Here is a 17,294-nt window from a genome sequence, read left to right as displayed (position 1 = left end):
ATACTGGAGGGAGTAGGGACTGCTGCGTTTATGAGATGCCATATTTAATGCCATATTTACCACATGTAGAACACTTGACGGATTATGCTGTAAGTCTCGTCGGCTCTTTGGAATAATAGTAATCATAATGGACTTACTCAGAGGAGTTGTACTGACATAGTAAATGAATACTAGATAGTGCTGTCAATCATGACAACATAGTCAAAGTTTGTAGTGAACTTTGCCATAATTTTCTGCCACATATAATTTGCTGCAGATGGATTTTATTGATTTCCAGCAATTTATTTAATTTCCTGGGCTAAGAAAAAAGAATTATTAGTCTTCTTCCTGTGGTAGGTGTGTTACTACATATGCAGACATTGGGTAAGAAAGTACTGTGGTAAGCCTCATCTGCAAAATGGTGTCGCTGAACATGGTTCTGTGTGGAGCCTTTTTTGTACTCGTCGGGCGTTGCGCAGAAAATGTGTTTAAGGGACCACTCCCAGCAATTCAAATATTTTTGACAATTATACTAATAACTGTATAAAAATCATATTCTGACTTCATTACTTTCTAATTGACCTCCTTGAACATGAAGTGTGTTGATTCTGGCTTCATCACCTAAACATTTTATTGCCCTACCTTTCTTCATATTTTCCATTTTGGGCTCATTAAAGACCCTTCTTTTCATGTTGATGTGTTAGTCATCTTCCTTCCTTTAGAATTGTACCAGGGACTTGCATCAGTTTACTTCATCTTGAATGAGCTCCTTATCCTTTATTTACTAGAAAAATCCAACTACAGTTTTAAAAGCTACTGAGATGTTTGTTGTAAGATCATATTGAAGAAGTGCTTATTAAATTAAATATCTCTTCTCTGCAGATCTTAACGGAAATGCTTTTATTGCTGTTTCATTATTGTAGAGTGGTATTTAAGAAGGGAATTGTTTTAGGAATGCTGATACACTAGAAGCACTTGAAATCATTTGTTCTCTTTTTCTCTTGGACTTTTTTTCCTTCAAGAGTACTTAGAATGGATTTTATTTTTTCTTAAACATACAGATCAAAGGGTTGTTTATGAATAGGTATTACCAGAAGTCTGTGTTTTTTTTCCCAAGGTTGGCTGTAATTGCATTGAATTTTCAGGCCTCGTGACATGCAAGGGTTCACGAACCCTTCACAAAATATTTCTGGTCTTTCATGGTTTGTAACATTTAGCTCAGCATGTGATATAATGCAAATATTACTTATTGGGAGAAAGTCTAAAATGTGTTGTAATTTTCTAAATAAAATCTTGGGAATGATTGCTGTTTTTTGCACCAGTTTGTTAAAAATTTTCATTGTTTTTTTTTTTTTTTTTCTGTATAATATTATAGCAAATATCTAATAGCAAATATCTAATAGAAGAAGGATTTTTAGTTACTAAAAGTCCCAGTCAGCTTTTCTTTTTGCTCTGTTATGTACTGGCACCATGATACTTATTATATTTATTTTGCTATTTATATGACAGATTTTTGCAGCAGCTCTCTATTTAGAGCCAGTATATTGAAGAAGAAGTGAGTCCTCTTGGAAGCTTTTAAAATTTTTGTTGGTTTTAACATACAATCTTATGGGTTCTTAATCCCTAGATGTGGGAAGAGATGACATAAAACCTACAGATTTATGAAATTATATGCTCATATACCTGGGACTAAAGGACACGCATACCATCCTTACTGATTTTTTTGTACTATTGGAAACAGTATATACTACATCAGTTAAAAAAAACAAAACAAACCAAAAAAACCAACCCTGTACATGCAACAATTGTGGCTGAAGGAGCTAAAGAGGAGTTGAAAGACAATGTAGGTACTTGTTTTCTAAATGGACTTGTAATAAGTCAGGTTATCTCTAGTTATTGCAATTTGTCTTCAGTAGCACAGTTGTCATGCACATAATTTTGTGTAATGGAACAAGTACAGCTTTCTTCTTCACTCTATGCTGTTCTTTCGTCCTATGAATGGATCGCTCAGCTTTATGAGAAGTGAGTGACTTTTTTCCTTCCTGCTCAGAGACCGAAGGGAGAATTTAATGAGAGGTGCTGGGCCAACTTCAGGTTCTGAACTGAGTTAGAAACGAACCCTGATGCCCTAGGGAAACAACATGCTTTTTAGAAGAAGAAAACAATTTGACGGATTCTTTAAGTGTGTTTATGAGGAGATTGTGGTGTGGATGTGGAAAGTGGAGTTCCTTAATTTAAAACAGGATTCCGCTAAGGAAATCATTTTCAACCATAAATCAACCGTAAGTCTGTAGCAAGTTGGTATTTCACACACTTGTTACACATAAGGATTGAGTGTATTGTTCCAACAACTTTCAAATATTAGATCTGTAATTCAAGGACTGGGAGAGGAGTGCGTTTTAATCAGTCCTGACATCCAAATTTGGTGATTTTTTTGTTTTTTTTTTTTCAATTTCCCAACTTGGAAGTCATTAGACTTTCACTTAAGTCAAATGAATAAGAGTAATATCTTACAAGCACCAATAAAATCAATTTATAAAATGCAGGTTATTAAACGGGGCTGTAACAATTCTCAACAAAAGCATGTCTAGTGCTTGTGTTGCTTCCTATTTCCTTAACTTCCTTCTTGGGACATCTTTGTTATCCCCCTGATTTAATGTTAGAGATTAGAGATTTTCAAATTCGGAGGAAAATCAGATATTTCTGAGTTTATGCTATGAGATGCATCAAAGAAATATGTCTGTCTGAATGAAATGTGGGTTAAAACCAGGAATTTTGGATGGAACAGTGCTGTAGATAATCCTAAAATTTACACAGTGTGTAGATGAACAGCTTGCTTTTAAGGTTGAAATCAGAAGTACAGCTAAGAAGCCTGTGTACCCCCCTCTCCCCCCCCCGACAAACTCAGTGTAGCTAGTTGTGTTTTCTGGAGCATGTAGCACTTGGGATCTACTCTTTTGTATGCAGTTGTACATTTTGCCTGTTGGCAGCACTGTTCTGGACTCATTGAGATTGTAGGTGGTAATTCATCTGGATCTCATTTATGAAAAGAAATATTCCTTCCCCCCACCACAGTTTGATTAAAATGTTATTGTCTGAGATAAAACATGGTAAAGAGTTGCAAGGAATAACAGTGCAGACATAGTAGATATGCCAAGTACATTAATGTTTCATATTCTTGGAAACTATAATGAAATATTCTTTCAGAAGAGTAATTCTTTGGTTTCTCCCTTCCTATTAGTAGCCATTACTGAGCTGCAGTAATAGTTTGTTGTATCGTTTTCAGATTAGTAAGCATCACAACTTTTTAATGGGATAGCTGTTAGAGGATACAGGTGCTGTATGCAGACAGCTAAAGGTTTATTTTGTATATTTGCTTGCAAAGTCATCAGTTTCGCTTCAACTCGTAAGTGCTGGAAATAACTTTTTTTTTGTACTAGCTTAAGTGCCAAAACATTGCAGTAGTGGTATCTTTTAAGTGCATTCTTGACTTGAAGGTTGCTACTGCTGAAGATCTTGTAAGTGGCAGCACTTGGGGTAGAGCTGCAGATAGCAACACCTCTGCAGCAATTTCACTTGGGAGAATCAAGGACTCAACCAATTGTGGTGCTTACAGAGTCAGCAGGTGCACAGAATTACAGAACTGTTGGCTGGAAGGGTTGTTAGATGTTCTTACACAAATTTCCACTCAATGCAGAATTGTTAGCAACGAATGAGAGGGTCAGCTGTGGCTTTTTCATCCAAGTTATGAATACATCTGAAGATGGAAATATCACAACCTCTCTCATAAGCTTTTATAGTATCATACTACTTTTTTAAGGGGAAAAATTTCTCTAGTGCCTGTCTCAACTTGTTAAGCTGTAGTTTGTGTCCACTGTTCCCTCCAGTAATAACTGATAGCAAAAGAGTTTGGCTGTGAAGCAAAGGAGGAACATCTGACAAGGTGGATTGGATGAGCTAGGAAAAAAAAAACCAAACCACCATTGTACCTATCAGTTTGTCACCTGATTGTGAAATGGCATTTGCATCTGCTGGTCCCAAGGGCATCTACTGAAATTGCATTTTTTTTTGGCTGTGGGCTATCGGTTGCACCGATACTCTGTGAAGTTAGCTACAGGCCATGTGAATCTTGCTGCTACTCTATACCTTGCTGTAAAATGAGATCTGAATCTCTTAAATTTTCTTCTAGGGTTCTCTTCTACTAAGCTTGTTATTCCTGAGGGACATTGCAGAACTCATTATTTAGACCACTATCTAAATAAAAGGTGTATACTAATGTGCTATAAATATGGATAAAGACTTATTGTGGAATTAGATTGTTGATTAAGTCTTGCTGACTTGAAGAATGTTTTTGCCTGCACTGGGATATTTCAGTGAGATCAAGGAAACTGAATCTTCAGAAGTGTGTTTGTATGTATGGTGTTTAATAGTCGAGCACAGAAATATCTCAAAAAAACTGAGCAAAGTGCTTCTGGAAGGTTCTCCTTGTAGAAATTGTTCCCAGCAATCAGTGGTAGGATATTGGAGATGATACTGTTTTTTTGACTGGATAGGCCAGCATGGTGTTTGGGAAGCTATTGCTCGTAGAGTCTAAAAGTCTGTAAGTGAGCTAGATGATAGTGTAAGTAGTGGGAGGACTTGCATGGAAACTCAGCGAAGCACATTTGTGTGGCAGCTTTAAGTTATGCTCTTTAACCATTCATAGCAACGTATTTTTAATTACTCTGCCCTGTGGTACTTCAGCAAGTGTGTAATTTGTCAGTTAGCTTTATTTTCATGAAAACACACTCAACTGGGGAGACTCCAAATAAATTATTGTAATCTCACTTGTTGTTGAACAGCCAATGCATTATTACCATAACTTTTAACCTATATATATATAAATAACTTGATAACTACAGCCCTGCTGTATGCTAAGAGAACATGGTGTTGTAAACCACTATCAATGTTTGTTATTACACAGTGATAGTATTAAAAAAGTTGCAGTTGCTTTCCAGAAGGGGGGCGGGGGGGGGGGAGACAATCCCATCTTCTTCAAAGCCCAGTGGCAGTGGGTAAGGATAGGTGCACGTGTGCCCATCTGGATGGTTTGTTGCTTATTTGTTTTACACTTTCTATACCTCTGTGGTCTTTGAAACTGCAGGTAATCACTGCCTTAACTCTCCGCAACTGTCAGATTTGTCTCATTTTTTTCTTTAATGTTTGCAAATTAACCAATTATACTTAATTCTTAGATCATCTTTCAGGATATTACCACTTTATTAATAAACAAAACAAAGCCAACAAAAACCCCAATCCTTATCTTCAGTCATTTTCCTTTCTGAAGGTACAATACAGTTTTAGTCCACTACTGATATTAGAAATTGGCAGGAAGTTTTTGTGTACTTAAAAGTGTGTTTATACAGCTACTGCAAAATAAAAAGCCTTGAGTCTTGTTTTTTAACTCTTGTGGGAGTGCAGTCTGTATCTCTTAAGATTTCTGGGTTGTTTTTTGTTTTCTCTCATTCCAGTAGGATTTTAAGATTAGCGGCTATGACCCTTAAATTAGAGAGAAAAGAGAGAAAAATGTACAGTACTTTCATCTTTAATCTTACTACTGAGTTGTACTAGGAGATAGTTTGGAGCAGGCTCCATAAAGCGCACGCATATCTGAAAGCAAGAAGCAGTTTAAAAAACAAAGCAAAGAAACGCCTGCCTGTAAATGCACACATTTCCAAAACAACCTAATAACATCCACTCTGGATGCTGTTGGAATACAAGTTGTTGCTGCAAGTGATCTTAAGCAGTGCAATTAATTGAGCTGAATAAAAAGGAAAACATTTTTAATAAAGTGTTTTAACTTTGAATGTTACCCGCTGCAGTAACAACTGTTCTGTAGTTTCCCTTGTGAATCTGTTTGTGTGGCTTATTAAAATGTAGTTATTTGCTATAGGATGAAGTCACAAACAGAACAAAGAAATAATTCACTTCTTCTGGATGTCATGTGATGGCGTGACCAGGGAGAGCTTGTACCAAGCCGAAGCTAGCTGAAGTGAAAGATGAAGCATCCACCCAGAGGATTATCAAAGTTGGAACAAATTCCCAATGAAGTGCTTGTTTCCAAGGATTATGTTGTTTCATACCCTGAATCTTCTTTGAGGCAAACTTCATGTTTGCATGATCGTAGCCTGTAGCCATAGGCTTTGTTACATCAAGTTTACTGCAAATGTCTGTCTCTGCCAGCTGATGTGATGCATCCCTCTTTCTTTCCCTGTGTGTGTAAGAGGATCTCTTCATTTTTCTCCAACTTAATATCTGTACTTCTTGATCGTGCAGCATGAAGCGTGTTGTGATAAGCTGTGCTATTACCAGGGCTGTTCTTGGCACACATTGTCATAGCAGGAGCACAGGGCCTTTGTTTTCGAGCCAGTGAACAGCATCTTAACCAGTACCGAGTCCTTGGGAAACACAGTGTGACTTGCTGACTTCTGTGTTCATATCCTTCCCCCCATGTCCCAACATCATTTCTGCTTGTCTTTCTTGCGCAAAACAGCTGAAGTAGGTTGAGAAACACTGCTTTTAGATTTCAGTACTTTAAAAGAAAGGTCTTCAGAACTTGAGGCAGCTCTGCCAGGAAACACATCTTTTGGTAGCAGAATACTGCATTTTCTGAGAGCTCTAAACACTTGTAAGGAAGGTAGATAGTTTGGGAGAAAACAGGAGAACGTTTTTCTCTGTCAGATGTATCTACAAGGAATATATGTGTTGTACTTTAGAAGAGGTGACTTTGTTTTGCTGAATGTAGTCAGCAGTTAATTTTCCTGGATGTTAGGGGTGAAGTAAAGATAGTGAGGAAGAGACTGTCTAACATGGAGAGCAGATGCAGATGAAATTGAGCCATCTGTGCACTGATACAATTTGCATTTGCTTGAAGGTACGTGAGATTTGGAGCACACTTTTTGTTTCTCAGCTTTCTCCTCTGTGCTTCCTTTTAGTCCTGAGGATACTGGAGGGTGCAGTGGTTTAAATAAAACATGTATACTGATGTGCTGTATTAATGGCCCATCAGCTCCACTGCCACACGTCTGTACATGCTCAGCTTTGCTCTGTTCAAACCGATGCACCCAACCTGACATAAGCTGGTCTGCTGCTGTCTCCGCTGTTTGCAGTTGTGGAGCTACATGCTGCTGCTGGCAGCCATGAGACAGGGGGCCTGCTGTGCTCTGGGCTGGTCCTGCTGTGGAGCATTTGGTTACGGGTTTGAGCCTAGGCCACCACAAGACAGGCTGGGATTTTTGTACTTGCAGCCCATGTAGGCCTGACCAAGCCTTACAAAAGAATTTGCAGTCACGTTGAATTTTAGTAAAGAGTTTATATCCAAATCAGTATTTGCAAATACTTCAGTTACTCTGAAAGTAATGCCTTCTATTTATTTCTGTGGAAACTATGAGAGGTGCAAAGAGTGCAGTAACACTTGATAGAGCAAATTCTCAGCTATAAAGCACTGTTTTTCAGCATAGTCACCACCAGTAGCTATGCATTTTTGCAAGTGATGAACAAGAGCGTGCATGCTGTGCTTGTGAAAGTGGGCATGGCCATTTGGAACATCGCTTATCTTTCACGTCGCTGTCACCACTGCTGAAAAGCACCACCCACTGCCTCACTGTGCTAACAGCCACTGGTGGGGCTCCATAAATGTTCAATAAGCATCAGTGAATGTCAGTGGGTGCCATTTTTTCCCCATGAAGGAATTCAGTGCCACACCTTTGCTTCATACGCACTTCCGTGTCAGGCACCATTCTGTCAGACTGCCACTCTGTTATACTCCTTCTTTTCCCAGCTCTCTCAGGTGAAATCATGTATTTAATTAAAAACCTAATATACAAATAAAAAGTCATTACTGAAAAGAGCTTCATAAATTGCAGAACCTGTGAAAAACCTCTTTGTAACTGTTTTGCTGCTTTCATAACTGATGCAGTAAGTCTGCGATGGATGCTTACAACAAAATGTCTATAAATCTTCCTCTCATCTGTAGCTGTGACATTCTTGCAGTCATTGAAATGTTTAAGTCATTGGGTAGGAATGTAGGAGTTCAAGAAACAGCTCAAAGCAAATGCAAAACCCCCTCCCCGTTTATGTGTGCACAATTGCTTTCTAATCATTTGCACTGATTTCTTAATTTATTCACTTGGCTGAAATAGGCACTTGTAGTTACAAGCCAAATCTTACTCCTTATCTAAAACATTGCAACACAAAGTAAGTCATAGTATGCACTTACCTCGGTAATTTGTTACAAGATCTTTGATACGAAAAACTTCAGAATACAAATGCAGAGGTTCTGCAATACTTCTTATCAGAATCTCTTCCCAGACAGTGTAGTTTGCTGTTTCAAGGCTCTGTACATCCACAGATTTCTGATGCTTTCATCTCTTCCATCAAGTGGGTTGTTGATTAGCAGTTACTTTCTTCTAATCTTAATCTGCAGTTTGCTGCCTGAAGTCAGTGTATGGGCTTTCTTTCCTTTAGGTCTTAAAGGTTTATGGCATAATGCTTCCTATCACCTACGGGAAAGGTGCTCTGCAGCAGAGTTACAGGCAAAGAACAAATTTACAGTTGCCGGCTTTAGAGGTTTAAGAATCAACTTTTAGACTGGAGAAGCAGTTTTGTCTTAGTCTCATCTGCTGCGTCTCTTTAATAGTAATCTTCCAGTGTCTGTAATAATTTGCTCATTTTCTGAAATTTGCTATTATAATTTGATCAGTAAACTTGTTCATGTTGTAGCATTTTTGTATAGCAAGTGTTGGCAATAAATTCTGATTTGCACTGGTGTTCAATCTTGAAGAAAACTGAGAGGGTCTGGAGTTTATTTTTATTTTTCATCAAAAGAGTTCTTGGAGGAAATCAGAAATAGAAGGTGATACTTATTCTCTTATTCCTTCACTCTCTTCCATAGTTTACAGAGCACGTTGCAATATTGTTTATGTGTGTGTTTACGTTTCTGTATTTTTGTCTTTAATGTCAACTGCTTGTTGCTGATAGAGCTAAGATTTGGTTTGGCTGTGTGTATTTTATTGCTGAATCATCCTGTAAGCAGCACTAGAGAACCTTTTATTTGTTTTGGAATATTTTCTTCCTCTTTCAGCTTTACACTTGAGTGTAAGTGCTTTTTCTAAGCCATTCCTTGTTATCTTGGGCATGATAAAACGCTTTGCTTACAGGGCCTTTGGTCATGCAACCAGCTACGTAGAGCTTGGTTCATTATTTGTTTAAGTGAAATGTTTACAAGCCTGCAATGGTTGGATACAATGTTTTATCTGTAAAACTGTATTTAATAACAGCGAAGGCAAACAGATTTGCACATGGAATAAGTAAACGTCAATAGGATTTTGAATAGGCAGTAATGGGCTTCAGTAAATCAGGTAACGTAAGTAATATGTCAGGTAACAACAGCCTGCTTTTTGAACTCATGAGCTACTCTGCGAAGTAGATCTGGAGCCAGTGCTCCAGTGCCTGCACAGCACGGAAGTGTTTCCTGATGGTCAGAGGGAACTGCTTGTGTTCTAGTTTGTGTCTGTTGTTTCTTATCCTGGCAGAGGGCACCACTTGGAAGATCCTGGCTTTGTCCTCTTTACACCCTCCCTTTAGATATTTATTCACACTAGTGAAATTCACCCCTAGGCCTTCTCCAGGCTGAAGAGTCTAAGCTCTCCCAGACTCTCCTCCTAGAAAAGGTACTCCAGTTCCTGGATCATCTTGGTGGTCCTTCACCAGACACTTCTCGTATGCCTGGATCTCACTCATGCAGGGGAGCCCAGAGCTGACCCCAAAGTCCGGGTGTGTTTTCATTGTGCTGAGCAGATGGGAAAGATCATCTCTGGCAAAACTCTGCCCACTGTAGCCCAGGAGAGCAGTGGCCTTCACTGTGGCAAGAGCACTTTGCCGGCTTATTTAAGATTCTTACGATTGCTATGCATTGCATTTTACTTAGTGGGGATTAGTATGAGGGCTGCTCCGAAAGTAATGCCTCCTATATTATGATATTGACCCACAATGTCAGACGTGGATGTTGCTGGTATAGCAGTAGAGATTGAACCTTCCCACATATTTTCTGTCATTGAACTCTTCCATATGGAAAAAACGACATCCATTCATATTCATCAGTGCTTGCTGAACACTTATGGAGACCAAGCTGTGAATGTTAGCACAGTGAGGCAGTGGGTGGTGCGTTTCAGCAGTGGCGGAAGGCAACCTCCCCTGTTCTGCATCTCCCAGTCTGGAAATTGGTCAGTTTTGCAACTTAAATGTGTTCAGTCACTGATCGAATACACCTCGTTTCTCTGTTCAAAAAATGCTGTTTTTCTGTCTTTTGTTCTAAATGGGTCTGATGATGTGTTATTTTGAAGAGTTCATAACATTAGAAGAAGGTTTTTATTCTTTCTAAAATACTGAATTTCATATAACAAACTGATAGTAGAGAGAGAGGATGATACTCTGAGCAAGGCTCAAGGAATAAATCTGTACATTACCTGAACTCTGGTACCAGTTTGCACTGCTTGCATGCATAAGTACATGTAAATCTCAAATTTCCCCCTTTTTGGTAATTGTACTTCTGTGATGTATCTCATTAGCTTACCACTCACACATAGGCATTTCTGTGCTAATCAGCATTTGCTCTTGGGTTTGCAGAGGTGAAAATCTAGTTGGTACGCTTGCTTTTCTAATGTGTAGTCGTATCTGTTAAATTGTAATTAGTAATTGGAAACCTTCAGGTAAGATGAGAGCAAGCAGTGGCTGGGAAGATTGTTCCTTTGCTGTCAGAGCAGCGCTGCTGCTTCATGCGAAGGGCACCTTGCTAGGCACAGGTCCTAGGCTTCTGACCTAACTGCCCAGGTGGACCTTAGCAAATCTACAGAAAGGCTAAAAGGGTCTGGAAAAAGTTACTGCCATCACATTACTCTGTCTCTGTCTACTTCATTTGCTTCTTTGGAAGTGAGGAGCATTGGGTGGTGTCAGTGAATAAGTATTACTTTTGTACAGCGTGTAGTTTTCTATGGTACATGTAAAAGTAACAGGCTCTTATGCACTTCTAAGTGTATTTATCACTAGTGCTCTGTTTGAATTGAAGTTGTGCTGCATACCGAAGTGCTTCACAGCCTCTTCAGCTTCTAGAACTGATGGTGCCAGTAAGGAACCCACTGAAAATTGCATTTCTGCCTTGAAAATGGGAGTTTCTGTGAGATTCAGAAATAGTAGGGTGTGTAGGTGGATGGTGAAAGGAACCAGAGGAAAAGTCTAAATTTTAATTAAAGGATGATTGGCATATTATTAAGGATTGGCAGAAAATCTTACCTTCAGTATGTTTGTCAGTGCTGCAACTGACATAAATTGCTGCATAAATTATTAATTTGAATGATATTGAAATCATTTTTAGAATTGAAATACAAGCATAATATTTGTTCAATTTTAATAGTGTGCATTTTAAGACTTTCCTCACATAATTCATATAAACTTAAATGTTCCTTGATTTCTTTGTTTCCGTGTCTTCCTGTATCAGGTCCTGAGTAAAACGCTGACTTCTTATCTGCATAGTCACATTTCCTGTTCTCAGTCCTGCTTTGTCCTTCTGCATGAATAGGAAAATGTGCCTTCCAAAGAACTAAGTCAGAATTTAGACCTTCTGGACAGCTGAAAGCATCCTTCTAGCAGTCTTTTCAGTAGGAGCTTGGTTTTCTGTAGTAGCTGTTAAAACTTGTGCTTTTACTTTCCTTTCAAAAACTGCATGTAGGCCATTAATTCTGTGAGAAGCCATTGGAATAGGTTTAATGTTTAACTTCTTGGTATTTCTTTAACTTCTTCCAATAGCCAAACCCTTTACAGACAGCAGTTGCTTTTACTCATCTAAAGCTGTTCCTTCAATCTCCTTTTTCTCCATACTTGTTTGTGGTTTTGGGGCTTTTTGGCTTGAGTAGTAGTGTTTTCAATTCAATAACAATTGTCTCAGCAATTTTTTAAATGAAAGAAAAAAGGGCTTTTTTCTTTTTCATTCTCAAACTTAACATATATCCTTATCCTATAAAAGGATACTGTGTGCTAGCTTAGACACCAACAGATCTTTAATGAAGGCAAATCTAGGCAAGAGGTGGAAGACTTTTTGATTTTTAAGTCTTATTAACATCTTGGAGAAATGTGTCATCTTTGGCTTTTTTTTCTCCTTACTGCAGGGACACCTGATGATTCCTATTAATATAGGATCCAGCAGCAGAAGGCAGTTACCTTTTTAGTTATTTTGGTGAGTGGTTTATTCTGGTCAAATGCAGTATAAGATTAATGCCATTGTTCCCAGTATAAAAAGGACTCTTAGTGGGTGTTTCTCTAATACTGTTGCATGTTTAGTATCTCTGTGGTTTGGCAGTTCCTGTACACGTATTTTTCTTTCTCTGTGAAAAGAGGGGTTCCATAATACATTTTGAAATGTGGTTTTTATTGGTTCTGACTAGTGAAGGTACTGTATGTCACAAAGATCTAGGGAATTGTGTCATCTGCAGTCCTTGGTTCCACAGTATGGGGAAAACTGATGTTTCATAAACTGTCAGTAATTATAGTGACATCATGTTAGCTAGCCTAGTGCTTTAGAGGACCTTTGTGAAGATTAAACCATCCCATATGTTTTCACTTAAAGCAGAGCTGTTGACTGAGGGCGGGGATGGGAAGAGATAGTGTGATATTCTAATCTTCCCAAGGAAGTGCAGCTGTAATGCCGCGTGGCTTTGGGTGGCATGCGCATGACGTAAGCTGTGGAGAACGGGCCTTGGAGCTAAGGATTGTATCTTTCTGTTTGTTAGGACGTGCTGTGCTCCAGCCTGTATCAGGTCAGGAGATCAAAGTGCACCACGGGATGCTTGCATCTGGCAGCCTGTTGGATCATGGCTTGCCTTCAGGTGCTGCTACCATTGATTTGCAATAATTTAGAAACATAAATTCTTTCTGCATTTCTCAATATGCTTACTGTTTTGTAATATCCCTCCTGTTGGCAGAAGTGGTATCTTAATATACGATGAGAATGCTTCTAGCATGAGGAGTGTAGTCAATAACGTTTTTTTTTCCAAGTTTGATTAATCACTTTTCTTGAGTGTTTCATTGATAAATGGTTTCTATTCCAAACAAAACTTACCCGGTGGGTGTTATCCTCCAGCACTGCTGATCTGCAGAGCGTGATGATGATAGTTGAGCGTGGCTTGTTTGTCTGTGGATGCCAGGCCTGTGTTCTTCACTGGTAGAGCCCCTGCAGCTCTAGCAGTCTGTGAACATGTGGGAGTGAAGCGTGGTGCTGAGTGGAGTGATTAACAGCACCCGGTCTGGGCACATCCTTCCAGTCAGGCTCCTGGAAGTCAGCTGAGCTCTGTGGAGCGCTGCACTTTTATAGAGCCACCAATGAAAGCAAAGGCCTGAACTGAGAAGTCAATTTAATGCTTTAAAAACAGCCTGGTAGGTCAGGGGTTTCTGCTGCAGATGTAACAATGAAAAAAAAATAAGTAATGCAATACTGGACTTCTGTTTTTCTTGACGTTGATGTCATCATTCATTTTTTTTGCCAAAGCTTTAATAGTTTTAAGTTTTAATCAAGGGGCAAGCTGTTTCTCATATAGAAAGTGTACTTTTTTGAAGTTGGAGAAAAATAAAGAATCGCTGTTTATTTTTATTTTGATTACTGCAGTTTGCAGAGGAGGAGCTGTTTTGGGGTAACTTCTGACACCCTCATTGAAGCAGCTTAGCAAACAACTCAATCTCATCTGATGTCAGATGAGTAATATGTGCTGCTGGTAATATTTGCGGCAAGTAATTTTCTTCCTCTTCCACTGACATATTATCTTGGTAAAATTGGGCTTTGTGCCTCAAAACAGTGAAGCTTCTTGGAGCACTTGACAGAACACTACTTCAGCCCATGGATGTGTTGGCGTTCCAGCAATCTCAGTGTGTTTCCTATGCTTCTGTTTCTTCCTGCCTGCTTGTGGGCACTGTAAGATTTTGCATCACCTCGTTGTACAGCAAGCTTTTTCACAGGAAGACAAAACAAAAGCAGATTAAGCCAGCTCTCTTTGCCCTCACAGACTTCTAAATTGAATTTGCATGCGTGCAAAGACAGCAGCTGGTGATTACTTAAAATTGGAAGGATTCTGGTGATGGTCAGTTATGTCCTAGGTAATGGCTAAGGCTTTCTGAAGATGAGTGTGGAACAGAAGTCAATTAAGAATTTCACATGACAAACATAATGCAAATAATCTGTGTGCCTTGTTGCAATTTTGCAGCTTTACTTGAACTCTGTGCATGCTTATAAATGCTTCAAAATCAAGCCACTTGTAGAAGCTGGACTAGGAAAAAAAATAGGCCATTATCAGAAAGTCCAATATTAGATTGTAGTGATACAGTTAAGATGCTCTTTTGATGAGCTGGTAACTCACATGACATTTAAAATAAATAAATAAAATTCTAAGCAATCTGTTTTAGGAGAGTTACAGGAGTAGAATCATAGAAGCCCAGAATTGTTTGAATTAAAAGGAACCCTTGAAGGTCGTCTAGTCCAATTCCCCCTCAATAAATGTGGATGCCTACAGCTAGAACAAGTTGGTCAGAGCCTGGTCCAGCCTGACCTTACAGTACACTGCAAGGAGATGATAAGGCCTGAGTAGTAGCGTCACTAGCTTCTGTACTGCTTATTTATAAAGGACACTGTGAGGGACTCTCATTTCCACATGGCTTAGGTTTGGCACAAGAAAATAGCAGATTGTTTGGTTTGGCTTGTACTCATTTCCCTATCCTAAGAGGGTTAATGTGGCTGAGGAGCATGCTGACGTTCCCTCTCCGTGCTTCTGGTAGGCTTTGCTTTCATTTGATGTACAATGTTTTGTAGGCTTTATTCGCAAGGAAAATTATTTTCTTGTCCCTCAGAAGCCTGCTACTGTCAAGAACTGCCTTTGTTTAGGATATTATTATCAGTATGGGCTAGAGTTCATGCTTAAGTGTCTGCGTAAGTGCCAGTTTAAATAGGTTTAGAATCTAGCACCTGTAAAACTGCTTCACTGGAAGCTGATGTGGATATTCATGTACATGGTTCTAATTCCCTTTTATTTCTCTTGTTCTCAAATGCAGAGTGTAATTTTTGGAAGATTAAAGCTGTTGCATTGATTCTTGGTAGCATCTCCCTGGTAGGTTTCAACTTTTGACTTCAGTGTTGGTCAGTGTTGATACTAAACAAGAAAAGCAACATCCTTGTAGTGGAAGAGTCTTTATGTGCTCAATTCTCATTGGTTTATGTGAAAACAAAACAGCAGAAAGTGTCAAGGAAATCAGAATAGAGACCTGTGGTTTGAAAGAGGACAGCCTGAAAGCTGTGGTTGGTTATCAGTAGCGCTTGCAGCAGAATTACTCATGTGTTGACAGTAGGAGGGTGGGGGTTTCAGCACAGTGAACACAAAGTGAACAATAAGAATTGTTGTTGTGGAAGTTCTAGTTAAGGATGAAAGACTGAAACATATCTATGAAATAGTCATATTCTGTGCTGAAAGGAAACGTCCTATGCATCCTTCAGATGTGAATTAGTATGGCTTTTTAGCCTTTGGGTCTTTTAGTATGGTAGTGTTCAATTCACACAGTATGTAATTGTGATTACAGTGTAGTTGTGATTTTAAATATAATCCCAGATCTTACAGGGTCTAGCTTTCTGACCTGACTTCAAGGTACTGTAGCTGTTAGATAGCATGTGTAATTCAGAAGCAATGCATGCAGTATCTTTGTGGGGGGCACTAACCTCATTCTTTTTGTCAGTTTTCCTGCCATGTTGTGCCGATGCCGTATTGTTACCTGTGCTGGAAGAGGTTTCATCTACCCTCTGTGCCAGATAGAAACAGAGAGGGAGGGAGGAAGGCAGACCTTTTGGAAAATGAACGCTACCAAACCTATTCTAAAGCCTTGTGTCACTGTTCTTCCCCATTCCAATTGCAAAGACATCTTTGAGATAGGGGATAGCCACTGAGTTAAAACATACCTTTTTTTTTTTTCTTCTTTTTTAATTTCCAGGTAAAATACCAACCTGTGTGCTGTTGATGTAATGCTCTTGTTTCTCATTTCAGCTATGAAGCCGTACACTCCAGTTTTCATCCTCCTGTGGAGCGCTGTTGGGATAGCAAGGGCTGCCAAAATTGTTGTTGTGCCGCCAATTATGTTTGAAAGCCATCTTTATATTTTCAAGACTCTGGCCTCAGCCTTGCACGACCAAGGTCACCAGACAGTGTTTCTCCTCTCTGAAGGCAGAGAGATTCCTCCATCTAATCACTATAGACTTCAGCGCTACCCAGGGATCTTTAACAGCAGCACATCAGATGACTTTCTCCAGTCCAAGATGAGGAGTATCTTCTCTGGGAGACTGACGGCCCTGGAACTGTTCGACATCCTAGACCACTATTCAAAGAACTGCGACATGATTGTTGGCAACCAAAACCTCATGCGTACCCTGAAACAGGAAAAGTTTGACCTGCTCCTGGTAGATCCCAATGAGATGTGTGGATTTGTTATAGCTCACCTTTTAGGGGTTAAGTATGCCGTCTTTTCCACTGGCCTCTGGTATCCAGCAGAAGTGGGTGCTCCAGCACCGCTCTCTTACGTTCCAGAATTTAACTCGCTACTTACAGATCGCATGAACCTATTTGAGAGGATGAAAAATACTTTTGTTTATCTTATTTCAAGATTTGGAGTCAGCTTTTTGGTTCTGCCAAAATATGAAAGGATAATGCAGAAGCACAAGGTTCTGCCAGAACGATCTATGTATGACTTGGTTCACGGATCCAGCCTGTGGATGCTTTGTACTGATATAGCACTGGAGTTTCCAAGACCAACGCTACCGAATGTCGTTTATGTGGGAGGAATCCTAACCAAACCGGCCAGCCCTCTGCCAGAAGTAAGGTTTGCTGAGCTTAAAGTAATTTCTGCAGTACCTGTTTGACCTCGTATGATGAGTGACGGTTTTAAGCAGTGGATTTCAAATGGGATCTAGTATCTTGAAATTTTAAAACTTGATTTGTTGCTGCTCAGTGGAATATGCCCTTGAAGTAACTGGAGTTGGCTTGAGGCAGGGAGAGAAACTGAGATGCAAACTCAGAATGAGACTTTTGAGGTTGCAGGAAGTATTCTTCTTTGGAGTTAAGTGCTTAATTGTACAGTAGAGGAAAAAAAGCAGTGCACACTACTTTGAAAATTACATCGTTGACTTTTAACCAAATGTGGATTAAAACATGAATGAACAGGTGAATAAGCTTATACTTAACTAAGCCCATTAATAGGTT

At 39.3% G+C, this 17,294-nt stretch overlaps 1 protein-coding gene across 5 annotated transcripts in view; it reads left to right on the top strand.

Annotated features, from left to right (window-relative positions):
• UGT8 (UDP glycosyltransferase 8) overlaps positions 1-17,294 on the top strand; it is a 45,440-nt gene that overhangs the window by 2,288 nt on the left and 25,858 nt on the right. For 4 of the 5 annotated variants that reach the window (XM_042870442.1, XM_042870446.1, XM_042870445.1 and 1 more), the window contains exon 2: positions 16,086-16,909. In XM_042870442.1, coding sequence (XP_042726376.1) covers positions 16,088-16,909 — 822 coding nt within the window. In that variant the 5' untranslated portion in view covers positions 16,086-16,087. Of the gene's footprint in view, positions 1-15,105; positions 15,162-16,085; positions 16,910-17,294 lie in introns of all 5 variants that reach the window. The other variant, XM_042870443.1, reaches the window with a different exon arrangement.

The sequence above is a fragment of the Lagopus leucura genome, unplaced genomic scaffold, assembly GCF_019238085.1.
Source record: "Lagopus leucura isolate 7727_CA_CO unplaced genomic scaffold, USGS_WTPT01 Super-Scaffold_100004, whole genome shotgun sequence".
In the NCBI taxonomy this organism is placed as follows: domain Eukaryota; kingdom Metazoa; phylum Chordata; class Aves; order Galliformes; family Phasianidae; genus Lagopus; species Lagopus leucura.
The sequence above is the reverse complement of the archived record's forward strand: the minus strand, read 5'-3'. Positions and strand labels throughout refer to the sequence as shown.